This window comes from Cyanistes caeruleus, chromosome 5 (genome assembly GCF_971803275.1).
Source record: "Cyanistes caeruleus chromosome 5, bCyaCae1.hap1.1, whole genome shotgun sequence".
NCBI lineage: Eukaryota > Metazoa > Chordata > Aves > Passeriformes > Paridae > Cyanistes > Cyanistes caeruleus.
Window position 1 is genome coordinate 27,579,061 of NC_141705.1, and position 18,814 is coordinate 27,597,874.

General features: G+C 34.2%; 1 protein-coding gene across 13 annotated transcripts in view; it reads left to right on the forward strand.

Annotated features, from left to right (window-relative positions):
- The window catches only part of CEP135 (centrosomal protein 135), a 34,462-nt gene extending 17,391 nt beyond the window's left edge, over positions 1 to 17,071 (forward strand). For 4 of the 13 annotated variants that reach the window (XM_086890087.1, XM_086890088.1, XM_086890086.1 and 1 more), the window contains 13 exons: positions 355 to 432; positions 593 to 744; positions 2,571 to 2,686; positions 2,757 to 2,911; positions 3,359 to 3,414; positions 4,367 to 4,535; positions 6,339 to 6,449; positions 8,219 to 8,404; positions 9,282 to 9,491; positions 10,443 to 10,645; positions 14,148 to 14,252; positions 14,625 to 14,768; positions 16,489 to 17,071. In XM_086890087.1, coding sequence (XP_086746213.1) covers positions 355 to 432; positions 593 to 744; positions 2,571 to 2,686; positions 2,757 to 2,911; positions 3,359 to 3,414; positions 4,367 to 4,535; positions 6,339 to 6,449; positions 8,219 to 8,404; positions 9,282 to 9,491; positions 10,443 to 10,645; positions 14,148 to 14,252; positions 14,625 to 14,768; positions 16,489 to 16,510 — 1,707 coding nt within the window. In that variant the 3' untranslated portion in view covers positions 16,511 to 17,071. Of the gene's footprint in view, positions 1 to 354; positions 433 to 592; positions 745 to 2,570; positions 2,687 to 2,756; positions 2,912 to 3,358; positions 3,415 to 4,366; positions 4,536 to 6,338; positions 6,450 to 8,218; positions 8,498 to 9,281; positions 9,492 to 9,947; positions 10,189 to 10,442; positions 10,646 to 11,448; positions 11,569 to 13,021; positions 14,253 to 14,624; positions 14,769 to 15,624; positions 15,778 to 16,488 lie in introns of those variants that run through there. The other 9 variants (XR_015287078.1, XR_015287075.1, XR_015287079.1 and 6 more) reach the window with 9 other exon arrangements.
- Positions 17,072 to 18,814: the final 1,743 nt, after the last annotated feature.

An 18,814-nucleotide genomic window follows, 5' to 3' on the forward strand; every position in this document is an offset into this window, starting at 1 on the left:
AAATTTATTTGAAATGTCTTAGGGCACTAAGTTATACACGCAAGCAAGCTCATGTAGCTGCGTAAACTCTACAACAACTCACAAATATTAATTTAGTCGGGACCAAATACATTATATTATATTATAAATATACTATTTAAAAAAATCTAAACCAAGAATCAAACCCAAAATCAGTGATGTTATATTAAACTACAGTAATGTATTTTCAACTAATGTTCTGTAGTTTTACAGAAAGAGCTTTGCTTTTGGTCATTAATCTAAGAATGTAAAGTAGTATTTTCTGAAACATGAAGCTTAAATTTCTCTGATTAAAAATGTCTGTCTTGTTACAAAATGTAATTTTATATTTCTCAGATGCATCAAGAATCAGCAAACCATGAAAAATTAAAGCTGCAGCATGATATTTCAGAATTGGAGAATAGAATTCAAGGAGTAAGTGTGTTTTTAGGAAATAAGCTTTTATTATTTCTAAAATAGGATAGACTGTTCCAGAAATTATTTTAGTATCTGTTTTCAACTTAAATTTATTTAAAAGCCAAGTTCTAATAGCTTTCTGAAATAATAACATTTGGTTATTTATTTTAAATTGCAGCTTAAGATTGAAAAGTGTGAACTAAGGACTACAGTCTCTATCCTGAAAGAAAGAATAAACTATTTGGAAAATGACTTAAAACTGAAGTCAAATAAACTTGCCCAGACTTCTGATGATTCTTCTCAATTTAAAGTTGAGATTTGCTCACTTCAGTAAGTCTGATACAAAATGTGGTGATGTTTTACAGGTGCTAGAATAATTTTGTTTATTCTGTGACTGTATAGCAGAGTTGAGTTCCTGGGAAAGACTATAAGTGTTTTAAAAATCACTTGATACAGCTTGTATGTTAAGGAAAAATAGGTGTAAGTGAGGAAAGTGCTGTGGTAGCTTTTCACAGCAAGCTTTTCCTGGACTTATTAATGACCAGATACACTGATAATTTTTATGGCTCATTCTGGAATTGCTTCCTCCAATAACTATATTTTCTGCTTATGAATGTATCAGAACTGAAGATTTCTAAAAGGATTCCCAAACATTGTTTGGTAAAAGATGACAAATGCCTTTGCAAACTGCAGCAGTAGGACCTACAGTTTTTAGAACTGATATCTTATGATCCATAGACACAGTTTGTGGGGATTTGACCACCTTGCTTAGAACTGGAGGATTCAAGTATCTTCATGTATTTGTAAGGCCTATTCCAACTTCCAGGATCATTGTGCTTTTTTAAGCTTGTTTTAGTAAAGACCTCTCTCTCATCAGCTGTCTAAATGCCATAGAACAAGAAAAAGGCTTAGAGAAAGTGAAAACAGTATTGAATAAATTTGGGCAGAAATCTGAAAACAGCGGTGGAAATGAGAGCCGTTGATGTAACAGATCATTACAGGATAGGTAATGCTGTAAATGACATCTTTTGCATGTTTTACAAGGGAAACCCAGGGTCTGTGTGGCATCCCCCATTCCCCACCTGAGCAGTAGCACACTGCACTCTGTAACAGCACAGCACCTGGGGGACTACTAGGAAGAACTGAAGCTGAGTAGCAGGCCTTGCAGTTCACCTAATGCTCCCAAAGCAAAACAAAGAGGACTCTTGGTTAACAAATTAGTGTTTTCGTCGGTAAAATTGTGACAACAATCATAAAAATTAAAAATCTTGTTAGGTTGATATAATTTCAGTGTAAAGCATTGATATTAAAAAAAGAAGAAAATAATGAGGAGTAGGGCTACAGTCATTTTAGCATTTGGTTTTATTTTGTACATGGTGGAAATGCTGTGTTTGCCCCCCTGCCCTTTTTTTTCCCTCTAAAGTTTTACTTTGAACTGGATGAAAGCAATCTTTATTGAGAGACATGCTGCATTCTGCATTGGTGAGGTTTTTTTAAGAATGAAAAGCTTCTCTAGCTTTTGTGGGATCCCACTTGAGAGGGATTTTTTATTGACCTGTTTCATAAATAATCCATTTAGTTACTTTGGAATTTTGTTTTGTTTTGTTTTCCTAAGTCACTTTGATATTTCTCTCCAGAAAAAGAAATATGTAGGTAGATGATTTCAAATACCTTTCAGGCTCTTTATTTTTTAAAAGTAAGATCAAAACTGTAGATTTCAATTTGGTTGCTTCTTAAAATGTGGCGTAGCCGATAATCACTGCTATGAGCTACATATCAAAAATTATAAAGCAAGAGTCAAAAGATACAAGTAATATTATGAAGAGTAACAGAAATCTGAGGGGGTGAATGTTTCTGGTTAACATGGTTGCTCCACCAGTGGAGTTCCATTACTCCATTTTGCATTGATTTTGAGGTGGACTTGCAGCAAGAATCCAGAGCAACCAGTGGTGTTGGCTTCAGCTATCCTTAAGTTCAGCCTCTCCTCAAGGGAGAGGATTCTTAGTATGGCACAACCCCATGCTGCTGGTTGGTGATACAGCCCTGTCAGGAGGTTATGCTGGAATTGTTCTAGCACTTGAAGCATCTTAACAGCAGAAGTTAAGAAGACTCAGAATAGGTCCCAAAATTCTTACAATTGTATACTGATTTTCCAGGCTCTTAAATGACCAACTCCAGAAGTCTGTTGAAGATTTACAGGACAGATTGTCCCTCAAAGAGGATGAACGGCAAACAGCTCATGAAGAAATTATAAAGCTGAAGGAGATAATAGGTAATCTGTAACTATTTTTGTTCTTCTATCTTGTTTTTAAAATAGAAAGCACTTATTCTTTTGTTTTTAGATAGGTTAAACCAGAGGAGCACTTCACAGGATGAAGCAGTCAGTGTGCTGAGAAGTACAATTAGTGTTTTGGACAAAGAAAAGGACAGTCTTCAAGAAACCGTAGATGAAAAAACAGAAAGAATTGCATGCTTAGATGACAACTTAGCTAACAGGGTATGTCCAGTAAAAGCACTACTTTACATTCCATCTGGGGATTTTTTTAGGGAGACATTTTGCCTTGATGCCAAAGTCTGAGTAGAGCACATAAATGGTATGCTTGGACCCAATGCAGAGTCATTTGCCAACTCAATAAAACTTTAATTATGAATGTTACTGTATTCCCTAAATACTCCAAGAAAATAAAGAAGCATTTGTTTGCATTTTGCATGTGGAGGTATTTATTAAGATATAAAGTACTAGCCTGAGGTGACAAAATTTATAGCTGACTACCACTTGTTTGAATGAAAGACAATCCTTTGTTGGTACAGAAAAGAAACTTGGAAATTACTTACTGGTGAAGAATTAAAATAAAGGTTTACGTTAAATGTTCTTTAACTTGAAATATTCTCTTATGTTGTAATATAATAATACCTAATACAACTTTTTATTTTTTTTTAATAGGAAAAAACAATTGCTCATTTACGTTTAACTCTCTCTGAGCTGGAGTCCTCAACAGAGTAAGTAAAGAGTAGGATGCCTTCTTTGGAGGTTTTATGTAGTAATTTCAAAGTGAAAGTATTTGAGTTATTTTGATGAAATTGAGTTAATTCCATTTGAGTCAAATTGAGGAGAGTGCTATGTTGAGAAAGAGGTACACAAGTCTCAAAAACATTTCCTGTGCAATTAGATTGCAGGTGCTAAGAAACTGTTACAACAGTCATTAACAATTGCTTGTCTATATTTATTTCCCTAAACTGGTAACATTTCCTAACTCTTGGTCAAGAGGTAGTTTGCTAGCACTCCACTAGATACTAGATTGACCCAGATTCCGATTCAGAAGCTGAATTCTTAATGATTGGCAATCTAATTTTTCTAGGTTAAGATACCAGTACAGTCTTAATTAAAATGTATTTATGTAGTTTTTAGCTGGGCTTCCTCTCATCTTTCATTCTTTCCTCTTTTTAAGCATGACTTTTTAAACAATAGCAGCTTAAAAGTAAACATTTAAACACCAATATTTAAATATTTGAAGACAAATGTAACTGAATATTTGCTACAATGATGCATGAACTATATGTGACCAAAAAAAATACAAAATATTTATGAATATTTCTATTTCTAATTTTTTGTTTAATATTTTCATTACTCTTTTGATAATTGTCTTTCAAGTGTACATTATTTGTCTTCTTCCTTTATGGCTTATAAAATATGTAATTACCATAATCACTACAAAACACAGATAAACATAGGTATCTGTAATTGCTCTTTGTCTAATAAGATACATCTTACCAGATACATCTTCAAAACTGAAGATTAAATCCATCTGATTTTTGCATATTGACATTTTGCATACATTTTATTTAGACTCAGTTTTTCATCATTCATAGAGCAAGAATTTTACCTGATTATTTTCAGCAGTATGTGGTAAGTACAAGAAGGGGCAACTTTGGTAATGTTTTCAATTGATAGCCAGATGCAGGGCATGCTGAGCAACAGAGACCGTGAGATATCCAGCTTACATCGCCAGCTTGATACATCCCAGGTAGAGCTTGCAGAAATGGGAAGGGTAAAGGAAATGGCTCTGAAAGAAAACAGAAGACTGCAAGATGACCTGGCTACAATGGCCAGAGAAAACCAGGTATGAAGACAGTATGTGACACTGATGTATTAAAGCATTCATTGCTTGCTTGCATCAGAACTGCTACATCCTCAGTTTTGATTGATGTGTTTAATTATTGCTATTTCTTGAGGACTGGGATATTGAAAATCACTGGGCAGAAACTGAAAAAGCAGTACTTCAGATACTTAAGTGTAGTCAAAACAGTGAGGGAGAAATAGACAAGCTTTCAGTTTGGTAACCCTTCCTCAGATTAAAAAAGAAATCTAAAATAAATCTAGGACTTTATAATAGAATGAAATTGTTATATCATTTAGCAATTTGTATTTAATTGGTAAAGACTGGGTTTTATTATCTGTGTAAATGATTATTGAGAGAGAGAAAGAAACTCCAAAACCAGACATCAGATTATCAGGTGGAAGTGGAGGGAGCGAAAGGGGATTGGTAGCAGATCTGAATTTGTTCTGGTGTAGTGATTCATTAATTTCATCCATCAACTGTCCATGAAGCATTGGATTTATTGAGTGAGGTGTGCCATATTTGAGATCAGGGTGTTTTGGAGATTAGGGTGTTGGAGGAATGGGTTTTGTGCACCAGCTGGTTATTGCTGACCAAAAAGCCTCCCAGCTCCAAGTGCATGACATGGATGTCCCTGTAGTATAGAATGTCTGTATGGACAACATGTAACAAAAATGTCCAGTGTTTTATAGGGTATGTAACATACTTTATTGGGCTGAACATTAGAAAGTCTATGTAGAAGGTATGTGAGAGTTATCTTAAGAGGAATTTTGTTGCAACTCACTACATTCAAATGCCTTTTACATTTGTGATACAAATGTTTGTTTGAATTCACTGTAAGTGCCAACACTAAAAACAGTCAGGGCGCTGTTAACTAAACCATTTATTTTGGTTCCCCTCAGTCAACCTGAGTCAGATGCCAGAAAGTATAATATAGCAACGTGTTTCAAGGAAGTGATGTAGGACCTTGAACAGTTCCTGCAAAACCTATAATACAATATATAAATACGTGGATGTATAATTGAAATTAGGCCTGCTCTTCACAGGTGTCTAATAAGATGAAAAATTGAATATTATCATAACACAATGACAAAAGTTTTGCGAGTTTTTGGGAAAGCTACCATAGAGACAAGCAGAGTGATTTTAGCATATGTTAAATGAGTCATATGGTAAAAAGGCTGATGAATAATAATATACCACAAAAAGAAGGGGGGGAAGAAATAAGGCAGCATCCTTTATTTTCCCCACATTTGATCATGGAGATAGAAAAAGGTACTTTCAGTTTTGGCTCTCTGGGCTAGAGGACTCAGAGGGAGATGAGAACTGAACCTGAGAGGGACAGAATTAGGAGTTCAAATATCTCAAACAAATTCCAAGGTGCATTTTTGATGTTTAAATATGATCTCAGTAGTGCATTTAGTTAATTTATCTTGCAGTTGGCTTTCTATTGATCTTAAACTTTCCTTTACGCAGGGATAGTGAATCTTAAGGCTATAAAAATTCCAGCTCTCAAACATCAGTATGTCAAATTTTCCAAAAATCAGTGGGATGTGTCATCAGGGAAGCTGCATGTTTTATGAACTGCTGGGATAGTCATTGTTTTTTGTTATTATTCTTCCCTGGAAACTCTTTGGTGTATCTAAGGTAACAGGGGATATTTCTGAACCCTGCAAATCCCAAAGAGCTTTGTAAGTAGGACAGAAAAAAATCTAGGCATATGCAATTACTTTGATTTAATCTGATAGAGTATAATATAGTGATTAATTTATTGCAAAGCACAATTTTACCTTTATGCAATCTCTTTAGGCTATCAATACTGAGCTTGAAGATGCAATACGTGAAAAAGAAGAAATGAAAACCAGGGTTCATAATTATATAGCTGAAGTCTCCAGATTTGAGACCTTGATAGCTTCAAAGGTAAAAATGTAATCTCTAGGCAGTCATTACTGCATTCAGTAAAACAAAGTAAGAATTACATGGTTTGGGTGCTGTTCTCCCTGCCTGTCCTATTTTCTTTTATTTTTCCTGCTTTTCTCTGCAGTGTTTAAAGCTACTAGTGAGGGATTCATGTAACACCTTGTTAGATCTGAAGCACTGATTAATTATATTAAGTATTCTAATAATTAATATTAATTCTATTAACTTTTCCATTCTAATATCACAATTTCATCAATCATGTTTCAGTTGGCCATAATGCTGGAGAATGAGAAACATGTCATGTTTGAATGTTATTTTGCTTTTTGGGTTTTGACAGGCAATCAGTAAAGTAACAGGTACTGTTTCATTATTGTGGGCAGCTTATAAAATTATTTTAATTATTTTACCCTTTTGGAAAAGAAAAAAAATTATCTGTTGTTCTGCATGAAAATGTAAAAATAGTACTATTAAAATAATGCTCTGATTAAACGTACTTTATCCTGATACTTGGATTCAAAAGTGTGATATACATGAGTTAAAACTTAAAATCATTTAAAACAAATAGGATTTATGTCAAGACAACATGAACTGGGAAATTTATTACGTGACTTTGAATTGGGAAGAATAAGTTTTGATCTGACTTCAACTTGCATGTCTAGATGAATGCATGTAAATGCAACCACTTTTTACAAGTGGAAACTGAAGAATGGAGAAAAACTTAAGGTCAGTAGTAGATTAGCTTAAAACTATCAATCTAAAATACTTGAAGTTTATTTTATAAGAATTTTAAAATATATCATGTGTCTGAAGTACACATCATATCATCTACTTCAGCTATAAACATGGCTACATCTTTGGCAAATGATAATCCAGTTACTCAAGTTGGGTACCAGGAAGCTAGAATGCATAGCCAGCAAGCAAATATGAATAATTGATAGGGATGCTTGCAGGGATTTTTCTTGGATTATATCTGGATTATCCTATGGAGACAAGGATTTACTTTTCTGCATGATTTTTGCTTGCTAGATCACAGGTTTGTATTTCTTAATGCTCCACCTGATCTTCTCTGCATTTTCCAAGTTCTGCAGGATACACAGAAGGAATTGCAGGAACAGTAGCCTTTCTCATTAGATAAATCTGATTTATACTACCAACCTGCATATCCCACTGCACATTACATGAGCAGGGAATGGAGGTAAATAAGAAAAATTTATCACTGCCTTATAATACGTACTTGGCCAAACTAAAATTCAAAAGCAACGTTTGTTGCTGCACAAATGGTGAGCACCAAAGCTTGCATTTTTGTATCTCTGCGATAGACTGCTTAGGTATATATGCTCTAGTGGATTACCAGTGTTTCAGGCACTGCTGTAATACAAGTATTTATAGGAGCACAGTAACTAAAAGACCTGAAAATGGAATTTCTTGGAAAGGGCAGCATGCAGTGTATCTCAGTAACCTGACCCTTGACAATGCAGAGAGATCCAAAATAACCCCTCTCCTGGGAGCTAAAAACTCAATAACAACTTCTAAGTGTAAGTGCTTACATTTTAATAAATCTGAATGCCATCATTGTATTTATTTGCTATTTGGACTTGGAAAAGGGATGATCCCCTTTAGTAGTTGCCAGACAGTGGGATTAAGAAAATGAAGGAGGTTATACTTTCTGTGGGAAAAAAAGAAGAGATACTGTAAGGAGTAGGCATGAAATAAGATCAAACAACTCGAGGGTATTTTGATCATTGCAGAGCAATTTACTGTTTCATTAGGAAAAAGAAAACCAAGAATTGTTAGAGAAGTTCCGGATGCTTCATACACAAGCTGAAGACTGGGAAATGAAGGCTCATCAAGCTGAAGGAGAAAGCAGCTCAATACGACTGGAACTCCTTTCAGTAGATACAGATCGGAGACATCTTCGAGAGAGAGTAGAATTTCTGGAAAAAGAGATTCAAGGGGTAATAACTTGTGCAATGAAATTCCATCTAGGAAAGCAGGATACATCCAAGTGCTTTTTAATAAAATAAATATATGATTTTTAATGGCTGCAAGTAAGTTCTATATGTGAATGTTTCAAATATGAACACTGGAGTTTTTGAAACAGTAACTGATTTTGTTTAGATGTGCTTTCCTTCACCCCTGCTTGCCCAAAATTAGAATAATGCCATTTATTTTCATAGTTTTAGATCTCTTCTGTTGGGTTATCACTTACTATGACATTGTAAGAAACTTTTGTTTAGTTGCTATAGAATATTTGCATATAGCTTTATAAGTATTTTGCAAGCTTAGTTCTTAGGTTTCTTTGAAGCTTTGAATGAATTATTTGAAGTACTGGTGGTTGGAGTCAAGGTAAAAATTTGGTAGACATCCAAATTCAGAATCAGTATTCCATAATACTGAATCCTAGACCAATATCACAGAATATAATAAGGTTTATATTTTAGAAGCAATAACTTCATAGAGACCAGAGAAGTTCTAGAGCATAATTGTTATGGATTGACTACATTTTGTCCCATGCTTTTAATTAGCCAGAAAGTGTTAGAGACTATATTACAAGCTGAGTTAAAAATAGACTGTATGTTTTGGGTTTAAGCTTTTTCATTCTTGTTCCACCCTTTTACAGTACTTGTATAATTATTCAAGTTGGTGGTTAAAATTGCAAAGATGGTTTATTAGTTGCCCTTAGCTATATTTTAGAGGGAGGGAAGGAATATTAAGTTAATTTTATAGGGAAAATTAACTTCTAAGAGAAAATAGTGTTAAAAAACCCAGGTTATTCAACAGTAAACTCTTAAATTTAACACTGAAAATATATCCATATTTGCTTTTGTTCAGCATATTGTTGCACATCAAGTATATGAATCTCAGATCTCCTCCATAACGAAAAACATATCCAGACTGGAAGAGGATCTTAAACGTGAAAATCAGGAAAAGGCTTCTGTGTTGGCAGACCTCACTTCTGTGAGAGAACTCTGTGTGAAACTTGAGGCTAACAAAGAACTTGTAGCTCGACAGCTGATGTCCAAAAGCATGGATTATGAAAGGGTAAGCAGCAAAGGCAAATTTAATTTGCTATAGCAGAGTAACTTCTTTTACTTTTTATAGTTTTTTGAGAAAATAATTACTTCTGAGAGCAAGGTAAGTTAATTTACATCATTGGTTTTGTGTTTTCCTATAAATTATAAATTTTACAATATACATATCTGTAGCTGTGGGTTTTGTACAGAAAGAGGGAGTTTCTTTGATTAATTATCACTGCAAAATGTTGCAGTTGTAGTTTTAGCTGTACCACGAACAGATTATAAATATTTCTTTTTGGTTTTTAATTTACTCAAACTTTATAAAAAGCAAATAGTGCACTTCTTATTTAGATAGTAAAGACATTACCCTAATGGCTTCTTTTCAATTACGAAATTTAGATACAGCTGGAATTAATTGAATATTTTGAAATTATTTAAACAGTTCTGAATATTCATATTTTCTGAATCATTTTCTTTACAGCTGATTTTGCCTTCATTTAGGGACTTGGTCAGCATTTCTGGGACTGTAATATTCAAGACCTTGAGAACAGTAAAATTTCTTTATATTCACAGAATTGAAGAGGAAAACAACTATTCCTACATTTTCAGCAAAAGCCAAGAGGCTAATTGTGAGCTGACCTAGTCAAATAGAAAGAAGTATAGTAAATACTACTTTTGTACTTGTGCAAAGTTCTACTGTTAAAAGCTAATTTGTGTTCCAGGTACTTACCTAATCATTTCCAGCACTCAGTAATGCAGCTCCCATTAAAACATTTGATAGGTGTACAGCTTGAATAGTTTTAAATTAAGTATAGTTTAAAATAATTGTAGGCTTTACATTATTTTGTGAGCTCAGTTTCCTGTTCTGTTTTATGAAACTTTGGATCATTTCTGTCTTTGTAACAGCTCTTCACAAAATAAGTTTTTCTGTGTTTGTAAATTAGTGTATTAATAACATATAAAATTTGTGCCTTAGGTTCTAGGAGAATTAGAAGATATAAAATCAGAGACAGAGTTGCTGAAAAAGCAGCTATCCAGTGAGAGACTTACAGTTCAGAATCTTGAAACGTTATTGGCTACTAGTAGAGACAAAGAATTTCAAAATCAATTAATGTCTCAAGAGAAAGATACCGATATTCAGTTACTGAAAGACAAGCTGACGCTGGCTGAAAGCAAACTGTAAGTTTTAACAAATGTATGTGTGTGTTATGTGGTTTTGCAAAAGAGCTTTCTATGTGAGAATACTTATTCACAAAATCTGGGTGTTTGGTGTGGCTGAGCAGGTTTTTTGCAGCACTGTCTTCTGGCTTTTCATTGCATCAATTACTTTAAGTTTCTTTACAGGTCTTTCGTATTGCTTTCAATTAATCAGCACCTTAGTGGACATCGGTTTAGTGCAAACAGTAAACTTAAACAGGAGTTCCAAAGTGTTTACTGCTCACAAAAAAAACCCCAAGTATCTTAAATTCATGATAAATATGAATTGCTTATCTACTGAAGATGCCTGTTGTCCTTGCTTTGGTTAAAGAGTCACTTACATAATAAATAGTGAAGTTGTAGTGGTTTAGAAAAAGCAGAAGTACTTTTGCTGCTGTTGATATTAACTGTTAGGGGAAAAGTCCTGTATCACTTATTATTCCTTTGAAATACAAACAGAACTAGACCTGACACCTACACTAAATGTGGCCAGCAACTTCTGCTGGGGATCTGCCTAAAGAAGCAATAACTTTTAGCAACACTTGTATAAGAAAGACTAATCTATTTGGAACAATGAAGTTAAGAGGTATTTGTGTGTGAAAATCATGTACAAGAGAACTGGGAGATTTAAAAATTTGTCTTCATGGTATGGAGCAGGGAATTTGAAGTTTCCTGAGGTGTCATCTTAGAATTATTTGGGTTGAAAAAGATCCTTAAGATCATCAAAACAAGCTGTTAAACAAAACCTGCAAGTATCATGTAATAATTGTAATAATTCTCCTAAGGATACATCAGCAGGGATTAGTGGTATCTCTGCATTAAATAGCAAGAAGGAGTAGCAGCTGAATGCAGATGGTGGTGAAGAGTAAAATCAAAGCAGAATTTCAGACAAAGAGTGAAGTCAAAATCAGAATTTCACCCATTTAATAAACACTAATACAGAGAGAGAAAGGAAACATGGAAGTTAATGGAACAGGCATTACATCTGATGGGATATAAAATATTTTGATATAGAATATCTTGGAACTTGGTGATGCAGATGTGCAAGAGATATGCTTTTGGTTGAATTATATAGAGGCTAAAACTTGTGGCTTATGATAGTCCACCTGAAGTAGCAGTGATCTCAGTGAGTCTGGAGATGATGACATTAATATTGCCCCTACACAGATAATTGCTTCATGTTTTAGTATTGCTAGTTTTTGTTTTCTTGGGGAAAAAGTATCAATGGCATACAATGAACATAAGCTGATAGACTGTCCTGATTATGAAGTTCAATGTGAAAGGAGAAAACACAAACTTAACAAAATCCCAAAATACCCAAACAAAACAAAAAGAAAAGAAGCAATTTTTAAATTACCTTTTTTAAGTTAAATTGAATTCAGTTACTTTGTGTACAAACATTATTAAACACTGTTTAACTATGTACAAAGTAATTTTTTCACTGTTTTTCTTTTGCGCACTTTGTAGGGTTCATTTGTTTTGTGTAAATGTCAATACTTGCAGTGTTAATAGGGTGGGATATTGCAGGAAGAAGGAAAATGTTCTTTTGGAGAAAGAGTGGCCATTCTGTTGAATTGCTTTCCACTTATTATCTCAGAGGTTCTACATATTACTAGGCAAGTGTTCAGGTGTGAGAACTAGTTGTATATACCTTATTTTCTACTACTTGGTTTGTGGTAGTTGCAGTCTAAAGAGCAGGAGCTTTAAATGCTCACAGCTGTGACTGAAGTATGTGACAATGATGTTTGTGTCTTGCAAAATACAGAAATTAATTTGGCTTGTCAGAGTTTCAGCTCTAACTGACAAAAAAAACATGTGCCAATATTTTTGAATATTATTTAAAGTTTTGGCTTTATAGTACCTGTCCTTCCACTTTCTTTAGAAAATGTCACTGCTACAACCTTTGACTTTAGAGGGATTCTCAGAATTAAGTTTAACTTGTGAAATTCTCCAGTGCTGTAATTATGAGTTGGGTAAAGAGTAAATAGCTGTGTTACTTTGAGTACTACAAGGGTGATAGTACAGTAAGTGAGATCTTGATGCTCTAGAATGATTAAAGAATTAAATAAACAGAGAATATGGAATAGCCAAGCTACTTGTTGAGAGCTATGTGTATCTACTGTAAAAGAGACAGATGTCCTCTGAAAATCACGTATCATAATGTAAACTTATATGATGATTACTGTGCATAAAGGGTTTAAAAATATTTCTAAAATTTGGAGTTATTTACTTAATGCTCTTAATTTTGTTTAAATGTCATTGACATGGAATAACCTCAGAACTCACAAACTGTTTGCTTTCTTTCCTTATTTTACAATAATGATATTGGGCCCTGCATTCTTACCTCCATCCTGAAAGTGTATGCCTGTCTTTGAAGGACTTATAAAATATCATCAAGATGTCTTGTCTTCTGCATCTGTTCTCAACATACTGGATCAAGATACCATTCTAAGAATTTTGATGAATAGGGAACATGGGAAAAATATTCTGCAATTCTATTTGGAGCAAATCTTTTAAGTAGTTTTCATCTTCCTGGAGTGGGTGCCAGACAGGAAGTCTGTGACTGAGCTAGGAGTGGAACTCATTTTTCAGAATTCCAATCCAGTGCTTTAGCAATAAGCAAGTACAACTTTGCTTCTCCAGAAGTGACTTTTCAGCACTCCACCTCACAGTGGCTTTGAAGACTGTATGGAATAAGACTGTCTAGATTCTTGTTTAGACAACTTATTTTGCATGCAACAATTTCTTTTTCTTCCATTATAATGTAATTGATGGTATTTTGCAACCAAGCATTGAATAGGGCAAGCTGATGATTTACTAAGAAGTATATTAATCATGTTTATTAAGATTTCAATCTTAATCAAGATTAAATTCAATCTCCTTTTAATTTTGATTCTTGCAATTGAAACAGTTGTGCCCAAATGCCAGGGGTGTAGTTAACAAGCATTCAGAGTCTGGGTTTTGCTGGTCTGGTATTTGCTTTAATGCAATTTTTATGTAGATTTGATCCAGTTGTGTTCTTGGCTAGCCAGATAGTTCCAGCCTACTTGATACAATTTTTACTGAAGCCATATCTGTTAAGTTTGTAATTTTTTGTAGCTACTTACTACTTTTTTCTTCTTTTTTTACATAAAGACCATGTAAAGTTGCAACAGAGGACAGCAAAGCAATAAACTAATGTTTTAATTATTTTGTCTGGCTTTATCAAACATGTTTGTGTTTACCTTTATATGAAGAAGAGAACAATGTAGTCAGGAGGTAGTGAGAGGCTTGCCAGCTTCTTGCTACATTCTCACCTTGGGTTCTTCCAGGAACATTGTGTTGCATTTATTTGATTCCTGGTGCTTCTAATTTGTCTTTGGTTTAGTCTGTGAAACAACATGGTCTGTATCGGGTTTTGTTGTATCTTGCTGTAACTTCTCTAAGCTCCTAGCTGACACTGTTCAAAGAAAACTTTGTTGCTTCTCATGATTTCTTTTTTTAGAAGCAGCAATAATAGAGAGGTTTCCATACTTCGAAGTAAAGTTGCACAAATGCAGACTGAGTGTGATGTTTTAAAAAGGAAACTGACAACTGAGCGATTTGAACGGTAAGATTCAGGTTTTTCAGTGAGTTGACTTTTCCTCCTTATTTCTTCTTTCTCACTTTTAGAACTCTTGCTTTTTTCAATAGTGAGGAACTTTTATGGAAAACTCTCGTCCTCTTGTTCTGCAAAATCTAGTGTTTTCATCCTGAAAACTGCATAATTAAAAAATAAAAAAATCATATACATTTTCTGAATTTCTTTGTAAGTTTTGTGAGTTTACCACTGCCTGTAAAAAAAAAAATCCCTTCTCATGAAAATAAAATAGAACTGGGTGACTTTACAAGAAAGTGATAGTTTCTGCAAAGTTGTATTTTCTCCCTTTACGACCGTGCAGTACCCAAGTGTTGTGTAACGGAGGTTGCTGTCTGTTGGCAGGGAGCGAGCGATTCAGGAGATGCGTCGCCACGGCCTCTCCACGTCCTCACTCCGGGCTTCGCCTCCCCTCAGCTCCACACTGAGATCTCCCTCGCATTCTCCAGAGCGCAGCGCTGGGAGAACTGATCAAGCAGCAGCTGAAAAGTAAGGGATTTGATTTTAGCAGATCATTTCTATTTAAGAGTTACATTTAAACTGTTTCTAGATGATATCTTTGTGATTAAATGAAATTGTTACACATTTCAGAGGTTTCTAAGTTCTGCTTTTGCTGTCTCTCCTACTATAAAATATTGATTACAACCGATAAATGCAAAGTACTCTCCAAAGACCATATAATATAATGGATTCTCATTCCTCTTTTTCTTAATGGTCTTGCATCACCTGACAATTTTCAAATATATGTTGCCTGTGTATTACCACCATTAATTATATCCAAATATACTTTACCAGTTTATTATTGTTAATAGTTATCTCAAACAATTAATGGTTCATATTAAGAGGAATGCCATGAAATTCTCCTGAGTACAGCAATGGGGGAAAGACAATCCACAGAAGAGTATGACTAAAATGCATTTGAACCCTATGCATTAGATAAAACTATCTCCAAAACAAGTGCATACAAATAATTAATATATTTTTCATTGTTAGTGCTTAAATCTACAAATGTCTAAGATCAGTGTGATCGCTATAGTCCATGAAAAAGAAATTGAAATTACCCTCTAACCTGTTTTCACTGTCATTTTTGTTCTTTTAGAGATCATTGTTGTTTTAGATGATGCCAGTTATGTGTTACAGGACTGATTACTGACTGTATATCCTGCCTGTCCTATACTGAATAATAAATTGTAGTGAAAAGGGACAGGAAGGGATAAGAGTGATTGTTGTAGGAAATATGTGTGCTCTGACAGCTCATGAATCTAACTAACAGATTTTAAAGTTAATTTTTATTGGTGAATACATATGGCTTATTCTAAGCTTACTTTTGTTAACAAAAATACAGGTTTCTTGAGAACTGAGCTCAGCGTGGCATGAACCCACATTGTCAGCAATTTTTTTCTTCTGTGAATTTTTGGGCAAAGCAGAAAGTGGAAACTGTAGCAAATGAGATACTGACAGTGGGGATGAAACAGCAGATAAGCCTTTTGCTTTACTGGTGAGCCCCAAGGCATACCCTGTTGTGTTGCAAAACAACATTTTGACTGAGATGATGACAGATACTGTATTTCTGAGAATGAGTATCATCAGTAGAGAATTCTCTTTAGTCTTCCTTGCTTTACAGTGAGTCCTGAGAGCAATAAGAAGTGCAGTTGCTATGTTTGGAGGATACCATGTAGTGCGCTATTTTTATCTAATATTTGTATCCCTAGTTTTTACAGTATCTGTACCATATCTTACCAGAAAATATCCCATTTTCATGAAGTGTGTATTTTTAAAGAAGGTGGTTTTTAACAACTGAATTCACATATAGTTGTTATGCATATCTTGCCTTTTAAATGTAGCAATTACTGTAGAGTGATCTCAGCAGTACTCTTACCATCTTTCATCCTTGTTTATTCCTTCTTGGGAGCTTACCAGAGTGAAGTGTAGTCTGTAATACTGTTCTGTAGTGTTACTGCTGTCATTCTTTAACCTGATTAATCTTCTCAAGAAATTTTCTCTTCCTCCTTGTCTCACTTTTACTTTTGTAAATCATTTTAGCTGTGGGCCAGTGGTGTAGAGTTTTAAGTAATATGCTAATTGCTGATATTTGAGAATAACAGAAGAGCATCTGAGGAGGCTAAAGCTAGTTACTACTTTTTATCCTAATATTAAGTAGTAAAATATAATAGTTACCTTTATTTTGACATCTTTTCTTTCTCCACAGAAGTGTGACCTTCAAGGAATAACCGGTACTTGAGTAACTGAAGCATTACCTTGTGACAAGGCCTTCTTTTTTATAAATTATGAATACTGTCTTGTATTTTACCTCTGTTTTCTTCAAATCAGTGATTACCTTTGAAACCTCTGAGAACGGGTGAAGTAATCAACTTTTCAAAATTCTGCTTTCCCAACTGGCAGGAGTGACTGACTTTTTCCTGGCTGTTTGACAGGTTTTATATCAAGCCTGGCTAAGTTTGGTTACTATTTTGGAAACATAGTAGTTATAAGAAGGAAATGAGTACTTGATTTGACAATCTTTTACTATTTTATTTGTTTGTTTATCTCATATGTTTGTAGAAGTTTATTCATCTTAATGTGAGCTAACATGGAATAAAATCCCCGACTGTGTTAAAAATGCTGAGCCAGTTTTCTACTCATGCTGATTTCCTATGTTTGTGCTTCTAACAAGTGTTTTCTGTTTTCAGGTTATTCTTTATGGTATTTAAAAGTATTGATTATCTATTCTGTGAGTGCATTTTGTTTACTGAACCTTTTCTCAATAAAATATACATATCAGTTATTCTTTATTACTGTTTCTGTCAATCTCCTTTTGTTTCACCTTTGTGTGAAATTGCATTTTAAATATGTCCATATTTAATAAAAAGTGAAGAGAAAAATTTTTAAAGATGTATTGAAATACTTTAAATACTGAAATAAATCAAAGTATTTTATATTCAAACTTTTCAATCATATCTGGAGATGTTTTTCAAATTTTTATATTAAAAGCTCAGAGCAACACCTGGAATCATTCACAGTTAAGCTCAAGCTGTTGGAGAGGTGACAAAGGGCTTTATGTTGTGACATACATATTAGGTAAATGAAGTGAAACTGTTCTTGAAAATATCTGTTGTGTTTAGAAGAGGAGCATTTCAAACTTAGGCTTTGAAGTAAGATGCAATTAGGAATATACAGCTTTCTAATAATTACACACCAGCAGGGTGACATGGTGTCTATTCATAAGAATTATACATAGCACTAGAAATGGGAGGATGCATTGCTGCACATCCTTGCACTGGCCAAAAGGTCCTGTTCTGCTTGCCTAACATCCAGTAAAAAGCTGTGATTACCAGCTAACATTGCAAGCATCTCTAAGATGCAAACATATTAAATAACATGGGAAAATTATATATAATTATATTTTATATATATATCACATCACATATTATATACATTGTCTATGGTATTATATATAAAATAACATTGTGCTAACTGGAAATATTGTATCATATATATTAAATTTTACTGATTAAAACCATCTTAGATCACCAATTCAGAAGTACCTTTAGGTTTCTCATCCATGTAGGAAACTGTGTATCCATGGTGGGTGCATCTTGTGCATTTTACTTTCTAGGTCTTTCATTTGCCACATACAGGAATGAGGAGGTTGTTGTCTCTAACTCTTACTTACCTATTAATACTGTTTGTAATTAAGTCAGTAGTTTCCACTGATGCTAATTGGTGTTAATTATTCAGGTTGATTTAGTAAGAAGGAAAAAACTCATGTCCTGCTCTCAGTGTCTTCAGTGGTGACTTTTAAACTTCCTATTTTGTAAATTAACCCTTTTAAATTGGAATTATTTTTTTAAAAGCTAGTGTTCCACTTTATTGAAAACAGTGTATTTCATCTTACTGAAAAGTGGATATTTTGGCATTACAATTAAAACCATAAGACTTCAATTAACAGTAATTCCTACATGGCTATATCAATTACAAAGAATTAGGACCTCAATGAACACAGTGTTATAATAATATTGGTATCATTTTGGTGACCAAAGCCTGTGCAGATTTCTAGTATTAAAACAGTACTAATATTCAGACTGTAATATAGCTGTCAACTTGCCTTTCTGTTAAGCAACTAGAGTAAAACAAAGGTAATTTTTAAATAACTTTGCTTTGAAATCAAGTGTTTCGATCAATGAAGCAAGCACAAATTTGTGGAAGATTTAAATCTGTGGACTACTGCATATGCTGTGTACGAAATGAGCCTTATTTGGTCAGGATGTTAATGTGGCTCACCTGGAATCTGCTGCAGGAGGTTTCCATGCTGGTCTCACCTTTTGGAAGATCAAAATCACCCTTGGCTGTTGTGTGTAGCCCTCAGCTGGGGTGAGTTGCAGGGGGAGTGTGGCAGACATGAAATTGTGATAAAACTCCATATACTCAAGTTGTCTTGTCTTACTGTCTGCACCTAGGAAGGGGGGAGAATAGCTTTAAAGAAATAATAAAGGAGAAGCAATAATCAATGGGGCTGTTTATCTACAGAACAAAGT